The sequence below is a fragment of the Dendropsophus ebraccatus genome, unplaced genomic scaffold (assembly GCF_027789765.1).
Source record: "Dendropsophus ebraccatus isolate aDenEbr1 unplaced genomic scaffold, aDenEbr1.pat pat_scaffold_509_ctg1, whole genome shotgun sequence".
Lineage (NCBI taxonomy): Eukaryota > Metazoa > Chordata > Amphibia > Anura > Hylidae > Dendropsophus > Dendropsophus ebraccatus.
The window spans coordinates 1-15,566 of NW_027210111.1; the positions used below are offsets into that span (position 1 = coordinate 1).

The 15,566-nt window shown below is 43.2% G+C and overlaps 1 protein-coding gene across 1 annotated transcript in view; it reads left to right on the forward strand.

The window, feature by feature from the left end:
• Positions 1-1,204: 1,204 nt before the first annotated feature.
• LOC138777129 (follistatin-related protein 4-like) overlaps positions 1,205-15,566 on the forward strand; it is a 42,366-nt gene continuing 28,004 nt past the window's right edge. Inside the window, exons 1-3 of the mRNA XM_069956239.1 lie at positions 1,205-1,381; positions 1,655-1,730; positions 5,106-5,267. Coding sequence (XP_069812340.1) covers positions 1,205-1,381; positions 1,655-1,730; positions 5,106-5,267 — 415 coding nt within the window. The remainder of the gene's footprint in view (positions 1,382-1,654; positions 1,731-5,105; positions 5,268-15,566) is intronic.

A 15,566-nucleotide genomic window follows, 5' to 3' on the forward strand; every position in this document is an offset into this window, starting at 1 on the left:
TTGTTACTGCTGGCACAAGCACTCCAGCAGGAACGCTGCCATGTGTACCAGCAGGACCGAATCCATGTTTTTGTGGGCCATTGGGCGAGAAGTGGAGAAAATCACATGTCAGGTGTTGGGTGTCATGAGGAGTGAGACCCAGTGCAATCAGAAACTTTTGACATGTTCTATGTCATGTCAAAAGTTTTATTTGTGGCAGGCGCCCTGTGGGGACCATCCACTGAAATACTGAAATTCTAAATTATATATATATATATATATATATATATATATATATATATCAGGGGTGCTTATCCTGCAGTCCTCCAGCTGTTGTTGCACAGAACCTTGATGGATTTTTGGTCACAGGTTGCACTTTGCCAGCATTTTTTTTTCTATAAGCCATAAGCAAGGCTGTGTCACACACATCTTACATTCAGGTCAGTGCTGGCAAAGTGTGACTTGTGACCACAAATCTGTGAAGGAAGATTCTAAGTGACTATTGCGTCACTGTTGGTTAGTAGTCGCCATACCTTTGCACACCCCCATTCGTACTCTGTGATGGAGTCTCCGTTGAGCGGGAGACAGATGACACAGTGCATCCCCCGACTTCAGGCTTTGTGCAACCTGTACACTCCCCTGCAGCTCTTTCTTCTCCCCCACACTAAGCAGCAGCCGCAGATGCCCAGTACAATACTACCAGGGCAGTTTTGGGTGCAGAAGTTGCCAGCAACAGGTGCCAGAGATGCAGGGGGTGGGAGCGCTGCTCTAATGCTACCAGGACTCGTGAGGCACCCCTAATGGTGCAGAAAACAGCCCTGATACAGCCACAGCCCGCAGCAACAGGAAAATAATTGTACAGACAGGACTGGGCACCTATCGGCACTGTGGGCCCCAGGACTTGCCCTGGTAAGCAGGGTGCTGGCACCGGCACTGTGTATCAGAATTAATGAGCGCCTCTCCTCACCATTGTCCTCAGTATACTGCCAGGGGTCCTCCTCATTCACCACCTCTTCCTCCACCTTTTCCTGCTGTCAGAGAAGCCACCTGGTGGTGTCTGAAAAGCCTGGGTGTGTACATACCCTCCTTTCTTTAAAAAGGAATCCCAAACTTTTAGTTTGGAGCTGGGCAAATACAATAAGAATAGACAGCAATCTGGGTGACAATGGTTGGGCAGCAAAAGTACAAAATCAGGATCCAATAGGCATAGTCAAAAACAGGCAATATGGACAGGGGCAGGCAGCAAGCAAGGGAGATCAAAGATACAAAGCAGGAATCAAAAGATACAAGTAAACAGTGGCGTACATATCACTTGTGCAGCCTGTTCAGCTGCACAGGGGCCCAAGCCAATGGAGGGGCCCACCAGGCTCAGACTCTAAAATGTCAGCTCAGCATCTCCCATGTCTGTAGTGGGCCCCTCAGGCGGTATCAGCACCCGGAAAGTACAGGCCCCCTGCTCCTCTGGGGCCCACTTAGTCACTGGATGCTGTGCCAGGTCGGGGCTGGTTCCTCTCTCTCCTACTGCACACTGCTGCTGACATCCCCTCCCCCTTCTGCACTCTGGCATACCTTGTGTGAGGAGGAGAGGAGAGAGCATATGATGACAGGGATAGGACTGTGAAGAGGAGCAGCAGCAGCTCTGACAGTGAGTGCTTATTGACGGTGTGTCTGTCAGGCTGCTGGAAGATGTAAGATAGAGGGGCGGCTGTGGAAGAGAAAGCACAAAGCCACCATGATACTGATGTTTGATTGTAAGTTTATGCCTTTAAATACTAAAGTGCCTAGCGCAAGTGAACATGTACTGTAGTACTATAAGTGCAACAATAGGTCTCTTTATATATAATTGCACGCTGTATGTCCCTATAAATTGAATAAAAAAGAAACTATAAATGAATACTAAAGTGCCAAGCATAGATATTATGAGCTGTAGTACTTAAAAAGGCAATGATAAAACTATTTTATAGTTTTATGCTAGATATCACTGTGAAACAGATGAAAGTACCTGTAGAAATCTTGCAGTAAAAACTTCATAGGCGTAGTAGTCCTCCAATGTTGGTGGTAATGGCAGACTGAGATCTGGTACGTTGGCGTTGCTCCAAGGTCCAATGATGCAGAAATCTCCAATTCTTTTTCCAAGCTGTTTGGATAGGGATGCCCCGGCCGGCGGCTAATCCCCCCAAGAAAAAAAGAAGCTTCACGGAACCGAGTGACGTCACTCTCTCCCTCTATAGATTCCCGTAGAGTCTCAAAAACCAATGCGTTTCAGCAAAGTAAAGCGTTTGCCTTCGTCAGGGCAAAGGCAAACGCTTTACTTTGCTAAAACGCGTTGGTTTTTGAGACTCTACGGGAATCTCTAGAGGGAGAGAGTGACGTCACTCGATTTCGTGAACCTTTTTTTTTTCTTGGGGGGATTAGCCGGCCGGGGCATCCCTATCCAAACAACTTGGAAAAAGAATTGCACATTTCTGCATCATTGGACCTTGGAGCAACGCCAACGTACCAGATCTCAGTCTGCCATTACCACCAACATTGGAGGACTACTACGCCTATGAAGTTTTTACTGCACGATTTCTACAGGTACTTTCATCTGTTTCAAAGTGATATCAAGCATAAAACTATAAAAGAGTTTTATCATTGCCTTTTTAAGTACTACAGCTCATAATATCTGTGCTTGGCACTTTAGTATTCATTTATAGTTTCTTTTTTATTCAATTTATAGGGACATACAGCGTGCAATTATATATAAAGAGACCTATTGTTGCACTTATAGTACTACAGTACATGTTTACTTGCGCTAGGCACTTTAGTATTTATTAGTAATTTATTTATTTTGGGGAGAGAAGCGGGTGACTCTCAGCCTGACAGCTGCAAGACTATCATAGCGCTGGTGTTTGTGAACTTCTGTTTTGTGGGGGCTCCCACACAGTTGGTTCTTTGCATTGTAAAGTTTATGCCTTTATTTGCCAATAACTGTGCCCCCTCCCACCTGCAGCATGGTTATTTTTCTCTTTCATATCCCCCTACGCAGCCTGATACAGTACATGTATCCCACCTGTGCAGCCACATACAGTACATGTCTCCCACCTGTGCAGCCACATGCAGTACATGTATCCCACCTGTGCAGCCACATACAGTACATGTCTCCCACCTGTGCAGCCACATACAGTACATGTATCCCACCTGTAAAGTTAAGGGCTAACCTGTTCTATCGGCTATTAGAGCTGTTCTGGGGTCACTTCCACACTCTGAGCTATATATTCTAATCTCCCACAAAGCATCCAGTGTACAGTGCACCTAGGCCCCTGAAGTACAACAGTTGTAAACACTACAATTCCCAGAATTTACTGCAGCCCTTTTGAAGTACAAATGAATGGACAACTCAAGGGGTTGTCCCCTTGGAAACTACAACTCCCAGCATTCTCTTAGAGCTTTATAAGTGTAGGGCATTCTGAGAGTTGTAGTTATTGTTATTCCAGGAGTTGTGGTCACAGATACATCAGTGCAGGATGGGATCAGGTCAGCATGTTGCTTCTAATGGGTTGTTTATTTCGGTGCCCCCCATGATCAGTTCTATTGGTGGGCCACAGGTACCCCAGTCCCACACTAGGGCCTGCATAGACTGCAATACAGTCCTCTAGTGGCCCTGGCATTTGTACTCTGCTGTAGGGCCCACCTGAGAAACCAGGACACATGTACTGGATACCTGGGCGTACACATGTGTGTTTCTTTAAGGCAGAAAGGTGGAAATACGAATAGGTTATGGGGGCCCAAACACATTTTTTGCACAGGGTCCCTCTGCAGTCTGTTTCCGCCCCTGCAAGGAAACAAAACCCACAAGGAGGCAGAGACTAACTCAATAACCGGCAAGGTACAGGCAAACACAGAGACCCTAAATTGAAACCAGGAACCCAGTCCAGAAGGCGATTAGACCACAGACAGAACAATTTTAAAGCCAAATTCAAACCCTTGCAGAGCCTTCTCCTATTTGAACATGGTAGGATCTCTCCTTCTCTCTTTTGCTCCTAAGTGCTATTACAATAGATGCTTTTGGGACTCCTCATTGCCATGCTGCAGAGAAAAATATATCTGCTGGCTTTGTTAGTCTCTGATCCCTTGGGGTTCACTTACTTTTGGGAAATAAATGGAAGAAAAATGTTGTTAGATTTAGCCAAAGACAAGGACAAAGGCAAACAAATGTGTGGGATGCAATACCAGGCTACCAGATATCAGTACAAAAATACAGTGTAAACCTTGTCTGGCTAAGTTAAATCCACCTGATAAGTTACGTGTAGGGATAAGCAAGGCGACTTTTCTTTGAAATTCAAAAAAACAAAACAAACCATATTTTCATTGCAGTTTTGCTTTTGTAAACAAAAAAAAACAATTTGAGAACAAAAATATTCTTTATTAGGTAAATATATAGTAAAATAGCTGGTGTCTTTAATAGATAGGGATCGTGACTAATACAATATAGCCAACATGTAAAAATACTGTGGAGACTTCATAACATGTTTCTCAACTTCAGTGAGCTAGCCAGACCTTCCTCCAGAAAGGAACAACCAAGCCAAGGAATGCCTCTAGTTAAGGAAACCACCCAAGTAAGACAGGGGTATTTGCCCCTCATCATTTGATTTCCCATCAGCACCCCTATTTGTTGCTGTGGGGGTGACGATTGGACCCCTGTCAGGGCTCTCTGTAACACACAGCTGACACAGACTGCATATATCAAGGGTTCAACTCATGAGACCACGCTATATGTAATGGCTGCCGAGCTGTTGTAAACGGGTGGTTGTTAATAGGTTAATCAGATTTATAATGGAACCAAAGACATCACTTTAATTACATAGTTTTATGAATCCCATTAGGAGGATAACTTTTAATTTAAGAGGGCAGTCTGAAAAAAGTGATTTCTTATTATTGTTTAACTCTTTCATACTAGTATATTGAAAACATTGCTTTATTATTTGCTACTTCTATTACTTGGTTTTACTGCCTTTTTTTTTAAATAAGTGAAATAAATCGTTCAGCATTCTTATTATGTATTATTTGTAAAAGCAATTTAGATGTGCGTTCTTCTGTAATGTATAGCATTTTTAACCTTAACATCCTTTTAATTTCTTCTCTAGTTCCTCCAGTAATAAGAGTGTATCCAGAGACCCAGGCACAGGAACCTGGGGTGTCTGCAAGCTTAAAATGTCACGCAGAAGGTATCCCTATCCCCAAAATAACATGGCTGAAAAATGGCATTGATATAATGCCAAAATTATCCAAACAAGTAGCATTAATTGGTAAGTATTTTTAATGATTACTAAAAGTGTTATAAGAACCAAGAGCATAAATCTATTGGATTTATCAAGTGATTATTATCAGTCTCATACTTGCAGAAAAAATGGAGAGACTAGCAACACTGCAAGTTAGTATCCAATATTATCCCAAATAGTGTTTCAGCTCTCAGATTGGAAAAAAGGACACTTTTTTTTTCTAATGGGAGTCATTTACAGATTACTGTACATTTGATTGGATAGTTTTATATAGACCCACAAACATGTTAAAGTGTCACTGTAGTTTACATTTTTTTGCAGAAATCAATAGTACTGGCGATTTTAAGAAACTTTGTATTTGGGTTTATTAGCCGAAAAATGCATTTTTATCATGAGAAAGCAGTTTGAAGCTCTCCCCCCTGTCTTCATGGTTCTCTTACGGAGAGGGGAGGGGTTGAGGGAGATGAGGCACAAAAATTAGGACAACAAAGAGATAATTTACAGCTACATCACCTGGCTCTCTCTTCTGAAGTCAGCACTGAACTCTCTGACCTCTGAATACCGCTTTCACACAGGTCCCGCTGTGTAATCCTTTGTTCTCTGCTCTCTGCTGGCGACTAATCTCCCTCCTCCCCCCTCCTGTCTCCATAGGTTACACAGGGCTCGACTGATGTAAAAGAGTCGAGATTTCCTGAATGAGAGACAGGAGTGAATGAGAGAGAGGAGGGAGGGGGTCGGACCTGGGGAAATCGACAGTGACACTTTAAGGGCTGCAATGTTCATATTGTAATTTTGTATCTTTAATGCATGCTGCATTTTGGCTAAATCATGATGAAACAGCATGGGAAAAAATAAGTCACACTTGCTACACAGATTTTAGGCTATGTTTCCAAAAAGTGATTTTTGTGGACATTTGAGTCCGAATAATGGTTGTTATTGTACAAATAACTGCCGTCATTATGAAATAACGATTGTTTTTTGGACAAGGTACGGGGAAGAGTGCTAGGCAGGCTAGTTCTCATCTGGCAAACCCCAACAAGTTTGCCAAGTTGGTGGATGAGGGGGATGTAAGTTTAGGAGTAGCATTGCTGCAGCACGACAATGCTTCTGACATCCAGAGGGGTTGTCTGCTTTATTAAGGTGGGAAATGGGAAAGGAGGGCAAGCCAGACAGGTGCTGGTAGCGGGGGACTCAAAAATTAGGCGGACAGACAGGGAAATCTGTCACAAATACCAGGATCATCAAACAGTGTGTTGCCTACCCGGCGCTCGAGTTCACCATATTGTGGATGGAGTTGATATATTACTGTGAGGTGCTGGCAAAGACCTAGCATTCATAGTGCACATTAGCACCAATGACAAAGTAAGAGGTAGGTGGAGAATCCTTTAAAAATTATTTCAGGGACTTAAAGGAGAGGTCCAGCTAGACCCATTTTTTTAGCAAGTGCTGGGGAGGATAAAAGAAATAACATGCTCTTACCTCCCCTGCTCCAGCGCTCCGGTCTCCGGCCACTTCCTGGTCTGAGCAGGGATTCGGGTCGAGACATGAGGTCCGCTCAGCCAGTCAGCATCAAAGGCTTGACCCCAATATGACTGCTGACTGGCTGAGCCGACCTCACACGTCACAACCCGGGTCCACGCTCAGGCCAGGAAGCAGCCGGGGACCTTTTATCCTCTCCAGCATTGCTAAAAAAAATGGGTCTGGCCAGACTTCTCCTTTAAAGGGGTTATCCAGCGTGGGAGCACTTTTTGGGGGGGATCAGTCCAGCGGCGGGTCACTCATCGTGGCGCTCTGGTCCCCGGTTCCCGGCCGCTTCCTGGTGTCTGATGCCGCCCGAGACGCTACGTCTCAGTGCCGCTCAGCCACTCAGTAAAGGAGGCGGGATCCGAGCGGACTTCAAACGTATCCCACCTCCTTCACTTAGTGGCTGAGCGTCCCTGAGGCGTAGCGTCTCGGGGGGCATCAGACACCATGAAGCGCCCGGGAACCGGGGACCGGTCCCCCCCAAAAAGTGCCCCCACGCTGGATAACCCCTTAAAGCTTACAAGGACTTCCAAGGTAATTTTCTGAAATATTATCTGTACCACAAGCCACACCAGAGAGGCAGCGGGAGATTAGGGAGGTAAACAAGTGGTTCAAGAACTGGTGTAGGTTAGAGGGGTTTGTTTTCATTAGAGAACTGGGCTGACTTCTCTGTGTGTTACAGGTAGGGATTGGCTGCATGTGAATGGGGAGGGTGCAGCACAGAGAAGATGACTAATAGGGTAAAGGAGTGTTTAAAGAGAACCAATCACCTAAAATTAACTGTCCCTATAATAAAAGTTTCTCTCTCCCTAAGTCTATTCCTGAAGATACAGACTGCATTTACAGTCTGTATCTTATACTGTACCCAATCCTGTATAGTAGTAAAAGTATTGCTGGGCGCCGCCATCTTGATGACGTCACTTGCGTTCCAGCGGTGCGTTCCAGCAGTGGAACGCAACTGACGTCATGAAGATGGCGGTGCCCGGGAATACTGCACCGCTATACAGGATTAGGTAAAGTATAAGATACAGACTGCAAAGGCAGTCTGTATCTCCATAAGGTCTACTTATAAAGATACAGACTGCCTGTGCAGTCTGTATCTTATACTTTACCTAATCCTATGTAGCAGTGTAGTGAGCCGGGCGCCATCTTGATGACTGGAACGCACCGCTGGAACGCAAATGACGTCATCAAGATGGCGCCCGGCATTACTGCACCGCTACAAAGGAGTAGGTAAAAAATACCTAAACATAGAATGCCTAAATAATGTAGTCCAAAACGCACAAGTAAATATAAATCCAAACAAAAGATCCACAGGGATCATGCAAAGTGCAGGACAATCAAAGAGATAATGTAATTAAATTCTTTATTTAAACAATTAAATTTAAAATACACAACAATAAATAATGAATGAAAACAATAAAAGACAGGGAAAATGAAACTGAACCAAATACATAAATTGGTGAGGGGACATAGAAGTATGTTTTATGAAATCATATATTGCACTTGCATAACAATTGATCAAGGTTACAATAACCGTGGCAATGCAGGCAACCTCCAATAAGCACTGAATATTGTACATAAGAGTAAATAGCAAAGGAAAATGGATTTATAAACCAACAAAGTCCTATTTAAAGCTGCAGTTGCTAAGTAAGGTAAATACACTGGTGAAATCACCAAGAAGATGAAATAATCTAAGTCTAGGAGGAAGCGTGTATTGCAACAGGTCCCACTCACCCACTCACCCTACGCACGTTTCGCGTGGCTCGCTTTGTCAAGGGATATCCCTTGACAAAGCGAGCCACGCGAAACGTGCGTAGGGTGAGTGGGTGAGTGGGACCTGTTGCAATACACGCTTCCTCCTAGACTTAGATTATTTCATCTTCTTGGTGATTTCACCAGTGTATTTACCTTACTTAGCAACTGCAGCTTTAAATAGGACTTTGTTGGTTTATAAATCCATTTTCCTTTGCTATTTACTCTTATGTACAATATTCAGTGCTTATTGGAGGTTGCCTGCATTGCCACGGTTATTGTAACCTTGATCAATTGTTATGCAAGTGCAATATATGATTTCATAAAACATACTTCTATGTCCCCTCACCAATTTATGTATTTGGTTCAGTTTCATTTTCCCTGTCTTTTATTGTTTTCATTCATTATTTATTGTTGTGTATTTTAAATTTAATTGTTTAAATAAAGAATTTAATTACATTATCTCTTTGATTGTCCTGCACTTTGCATGATCCCTGTGGATCTTTTGTAAAGGAGTAGGTAAAGTATAAGATACAGACTGCAAAGGCAGTCTGTATCTTTATAAGTAGACCTTATGGAGATACAGACTGCCTTTGCAGTCTGTATCTTATACTTTACCTACTCCTATGTAGCGGTGCAGTAATGCCGGGCGCCATCTTGATGACGTCATTTGCGTTCCAGCGGTGCGTTCCAGTCATCAAGATGGCGCCCGGCTTACTACACTGCTACATAGGATTAGGTAAAGTATAAGATACAGACTGCAAATGCAGTCTGTATCTTCATGAGAAAACTAATAGGTTTAATTAGGACAGATATACACAGCGATCTCGCGCTGTATAGCGCGAGATCGCTGTGTATTTACAGAGCGGCGGGCAAAGGCTCATGGGAGCTCTTCCTGCCGCTCTGCATGCCGGGAGCTTCCTGTCACGCGCCGGCTCTTTTGAAAAGAGCCGGCGCGTGACAGTGAAGAGAGACATGAATAAATTAAAAACGCGGACAGAAAATTCCTTAATTCTATTTACAAATATTAATAAAAAAGTAATTTAAATAGAATTAAGGAATAAAAAAAAAAAAAAATCTTCCGTGATTGGTTCTCTTTAAACTAAAAAGGGGTGGGGACAGCTACAGCATTGAGGGTGAAGAAAGAGTAGATGGGACTAAGTTATGGAATTATGGAATTGGGGGTGGAGCTGTGAAAGGGAATACAACTCACTAGTCATAAGAGAAAAGAAGATATGGATAAACAATCTTTTGGACTGCTTCTTAGCATGGCAAAGTTTCAAAATTTTGTCTAACTACATAGCTTCCCCAGAGTTTTCCCTGAAGTACACAGATCATGCCTACTTTAGCTTATGCTGAAAGTAGACATGATTCATCATGTGTGACTACTTAAAGGAGATCTGTCACCCCCCGTGCCGGGGTGACAGGCTCCCGCCCCCCCCCCCCCCCCCCGTTACAGCCCCCTATACTCACCTGATCCCACCGGGTCACGCTTCCTGATCCGGTCGGGTCACAGAGATATGAGCGCCCGAAGCCCAGCACGCGTGCTCACAGGAGAGTCCGACGCTCATAGAGAATGAATGGGGAGTCCGATGCTCCGTCATTCTCTATGGGCATCGGACTCTCCTGTGAGCACGCGCGCCGGGCTTCGGGCATTCGTATCTCCGTGACCCGACCGGATCAGGAAGCGGGACCCGGCGGGATCAGGTGAGTATAGGGGGCTGTAACGGGGGTCGGGAGCCTGTCACCCCAGCACGGTGACAGGTCCTCTTTAACATAATCGCACATGATTTGCAAACTGACTCAACAATAGAGGTGGTGTATTTTGTGTTTTACTTTGTGTTTTAAAACTTTTTTTTATACATTTGATATTGCTTATTTAAGTCCCTTACAGTATATATGCAATGCTCAGAGTGCATTTACTCTTAAATGCTATGCTATGCTATGCATAGCATTGAGCAGTACTATAAGTGGTCTGTAGATAGAGTCTGCCTGAGAGCAGACTCTATGCACAGACCGCTGATTCGACAGGACAAAGGTAAGTGTTTTACCCCCGCCAGTCGGTGTAAATGATCGGGACCCCCGTAGTCATGCTGGGTGGTCCCTATCAGTCAGTGAAAGTATCCTGTTGCTGACTTTCTTAAATGCCACCATTGCTATGCATCACGACTTCTCAGGGATTAATGATAGGCAGCTGCATGACCCGTCATTACCCCCTGAAACACTGGTGTGTGCGGAACCGCTCTCAATGGATATGTTCCATGGGGCATATGCAATAGGAACATATATAGAGATTGCTGATGTGAAAGGGTTAACCCCTGCTTACGCAGTAGTAGCAGGGAAACCTGCACTCAGGCTCACTCACAGAAGATCCTTTGCTCTCTCAACCCCCCATCCCAGCAGCACACAGCACAAGTTCGAGGTTGCTGTGAGCGGGCTGTACTGCTGCCTGATCAATGAGAAAGAAGGGGGAGGAGTAACTATTCTATCGAATATTGCACTATTCGATAGATTCCTTTTCGGCCCACCACGGTTGGCACTTTTTTCTAGCCAATAACTATGCTGGAAGACTGTGACGGGTCCTAGGAGCACACAGGCATTGCGAGAACAGTGTCTACACACATTGGATGGCTTACTCATGTGACCTCAAACTTTAAGAACCCAGGCAAGCAAGACCCCAAAAGCCCTTCTTATGGCTACTACACAACACAGCATATAGCTCCATCCATGAATAGGCTGCCTATCAGCACATAATCTACTTAGAAAGACAGGTACGCCTGTTAACCTATCTGCAGGTAGTTTTTGCACTCTGCATTACGTAAAAAAAAAACACACACACACATAGCGTCACGTCCAAGCCACTGCCATACATTAAAGGTCCTACTTCTCCAGAATACGCCTGTGTTGACCTATTTGTTGTTACATTCTAATTGTTGTGGAGAAATTTTTTGTGCTCTGCTCTAGTTTAAAAAAAATTCTATTTCTATAAGACCCACACCCACAAGTTTTGGGTTTTTTTGCAAATAGGTGTGATTAAAATGGCCTCTATTGTGACTCCTATAATGATTTTATTTTTCCACCAACGGGGCTGTGTGAGGCGTTATTTTTTGCGCCATGATCTCTAGTTTTTATTAGTACCAAATTTGTCTATTTTTATTAGTTTTTTTTATATATATAAAATGTAATAAAAAATCATCAATCCTGGCTTTTATTACCACTTTTTGTTTACGCGATTCACCGTGTGAAAACAATATTGTTCTTCTTTAATAGATCGGACAATTCCGCACGCTATGGTATTTAACCCCTTAAGGTCAAAGCCAATTTTCGTATTTGCACTTTTGCTTTTTTTCCACTTTATGTTTAAAAGTCCATAGCGCTTGCATTTTTTCACCTAGAGACCCACATGAGCCCTTATTTTTTGCAAAACCAATTGTACTTTGCAATGAAAGGCATTATTTTTCCATAACATATGCTGCGAAACTGGAAAAAAATAATTTGCGCTGTCAAATTGGAAAAAAAAAACGGAATTTCTTTTGATTTCGGGGAGTTTTGCATTTATGCCGTTCACCCTATGGTAAAACTGATTTGTTATGCATGTTCCGCAAGTCGTTACGATTACAACGATATGTAACATGTATAACTTTTATATTATCTGATGGCTTGTAAAAAATTCAAACCATTGTTAACAAATATATGTTATTTAAAATCGCTCTATTCCCAGGCTTATAGCGCTTTTATCCTTTGGTCTATGGGGCTGTGTCAGGTGTCATTTTTTGCGTCATGACGTGTATTTTCTATCGGTACCTTGATTGCGCATATGCAACTTTTTGATCACTTTTTATTACACTTTGGAATTTTTTTGCGCTTACGCCGTTTAACGTGCGAGATGAGGAATGTGATTAATTAATAGTTCGGGCGATTACGCACACGGCGATACTAAATATGTTTATTTATTTGTTTATTTATTTATATTTATAAAATGGGAAAAAGGGGGTCTTTTAATAGGGGAGGGGATTTTTTATTAATAAAAAAAATTTTTACTTTTATTTTTACTTTAACTAGAAGTCCCCCTGGGGGACTTGTATATAGACAGCACTGATCTCTCATAGAGATTAATGCTGTGAATATACACAGCAAAGGTCAATCAGATCGGTGATAGATTGCTATGGCCTGCTGCAGGCTTAATGAGCCGGCAGGCTTAATGAGTCGGCAGGCTTAACTAGCCGGCGCGGCAACGGGACTTGCGCCGGCTAATAGAGGCACTGCCCGGCTGCACATGTCAGCCGGGATCAGCGCCGTTCAGAGCCGGGTCCCGCTCTGAACACCCCCCGCGGCACCATGACGTATCAGATACGTCATGGGTCGCTAAGGGGTTAATATGTTTATTTATAATGGGAAAGTTAGGTGATTGAAATTTTTATTGGGGGAGGGGCTATGGTGTGTTTATTAAAACTTTTTTTTTTTTTTTTTATTTTACACTTTTTAAGTCCCCTTAAGGGACTTTTACATTTTTACAGTAGATCAGTAACACTGATCATTGCTATGCCTGTAGAATCCAGTTTCTACTACCCCTCCTAGTCTATGATCTCTTGCCAATAAGGCGCCAAGGCTTTAAAAGGAATAAGGGTTTAATTAAAAAAAAAAGGTAAAGTACATGATAACCAACAATGTGAATAGCCAATAGCAAAACCTTCCTCCAATGTCCTATACTGAAAAAAATACAAACATTAATACAATGACATACAACATCTATATTCCTAAAGCTATATCCCTAAGTGCTATATCTCTCATACACAAAAAGTCCTATATTTATATGAAAAGAACCCACATCCACACCAACACACACCCACAGTTCCACCCCTGACTCTGGCAACGTCCGTCCTTCTTTATGACAGTTCCTCCAATCAGTGGGCAATAATGGAATATCAGTGATCTCCCACATTTCAGTGGGCTGCTTGTCATCTTCCTGCAGGTGGCGCTCTCGCTCTTTAAATCAGTCCTTGTCCTTCTGTTGACCCTCTGGGACTGAGCTGCATTGTTCCTCAAGGGTGGTAACAGCTGCCCTTGATCCATTGTGCACGGCTCCGCAGGGATGTTTACCTGCCTTACGTAAGGGCTGTACATGGTCCCAGTAACACAGTAACTCAGTAACAGAGCTCCAGGATGACTTGCATGTTATCACCAGGGTGTGATGTTTATAACAGTCCATTCAATAGCATCTGTTTAACCACAAACAAGAGTCCATTCCATAACTTCTTGATAGCATCCGTTTAACCACAACAGCTCCATACACACCCAGGGGCTATTCCAGGTTTATGACAAGAGCCCCCTGTAGAATGCTAGCTTCCCCACAGAATCTCAGCTGCTCCTATCAATCTCAGTCCATGATACACATATATTAAATTAAGTTTAATATCCTTATATGGAGCATCTTCCATGTTGGCTCCAACAATGCCATAGCTTAGCATTGACCAGTGTTATCTGCAATCATTGCGTAGAGCCTTCCTGTAGCAGAATTTATACACCGATCTACGATCTGACCCCTGCAGTATACTGCAGGGGTTCAGATCGGACAGTGACAAGAGCTGCAGGACTGCAAGGGTTAATGGCGGGCGGCCGCACGATTGCAGCGTCCCATCATCAAGAGTGAGGACCTGGCTGCATATAGCATCCGGTCCCCACTTGCTATGACGTGAGCTCTGCTCCTGAGCGCACTTCATAGCGCCGCCGGACTCACTGATGTACAGGTATGTCATGGGTCCTTAAGTGACAGGCTCTCATGACATACCGGTACGTCATGGGGTTTAAAGGGGTACAGTAATTTATTTTTTTTCCCCTTACAATTTGGCTTTCTGTCCATGCTAAGGTAGAGGAAAGAAGGTATCCTTGTATTTTTTCCACTTTAAATAGAGGTTATGTTGTGTTTGGAGTGTACTGTTGAGAGCCTGTGATAGGGGTGTAATACTGCATTTTGGGCATGTTAGATGAACCCAGGCATGCTTCCCCTGCTGTCCCAGTTGCATTCCAGGGGGGTGTTTGCATCAATGTCTAAGATGTCAATGTGGACCTCCAAGTAATCGAATTTAGGTTTCCAAGAAACAAGCATGCATCTCCTAACTTCAATGGGATTCAATATGCAATCGAATTTTCGAGCATTACTGAGTATTTGAATCGAATTTCGAGCTATCGAGTATCTTGCTACTCCCTCATCTCTAGAAAAAAGGTAACCGGGGGATATCCTATATGCTGCATAACAGGTATCTGTTTACGGGGGGGGGATTGGGTGTAGGTTTAGATCTCTGCTCGCTGACTGTGAATGAAAACATTCTAGTTCCATCCAGACTCTAAAAACATTCATAACACTTAGAATATACAGAGCTGTGGCACAAAGACAGGTACATATGCCTGCTTTCTCTGACAGCAAGCAGAGATAGAACTCTAACTTTTCATATTACAGAAACCTAGGCTCAGCGACACATGTACAGTAAGTCTATGGAAGCAACTCTTTCACTAGTAATGAACAGGTAGAGATGTCTCCTGGGGGTTGGGTTACCAAGTCAATAGACAGTTAACCCGGCCCTCACAGAGTAGATCACCTGCAGATGTCCTGTGTCTACAAAGGGAGGGGGGAGAGGGAGAAGTGCATTGTCAGAGTGGACAGAGAGGAGATGAATATAGACATCCAGAGCAAGTAAATATGAGAAAAAAACAGGGAAAGGGTGCACGGTTATACATGTATATTAGACATAGGGTGGTATTGGGAAGGGGGATCGTTTAGAATATTGTTTTTATTACCCAGATAACCTCTTTAAGTAACTATATAGTAAAAGAGCTGGCAGTATCAGCGATCTCCAGCATTCATACCGCCTGTTTTTGTTTATATACTTACTTAAAACAGCATTTCATTCTAATTTTGCTATTTTTCGTTTACAAAAGCAAAACTAAAACGAAAATATGTTGTTTTGAGTCAAAAAAAATTTAATTTCTACAACTAAACCTTTGATTCACAAATATTCACAAATTTACGGGGAAATTCATGAATTTCTA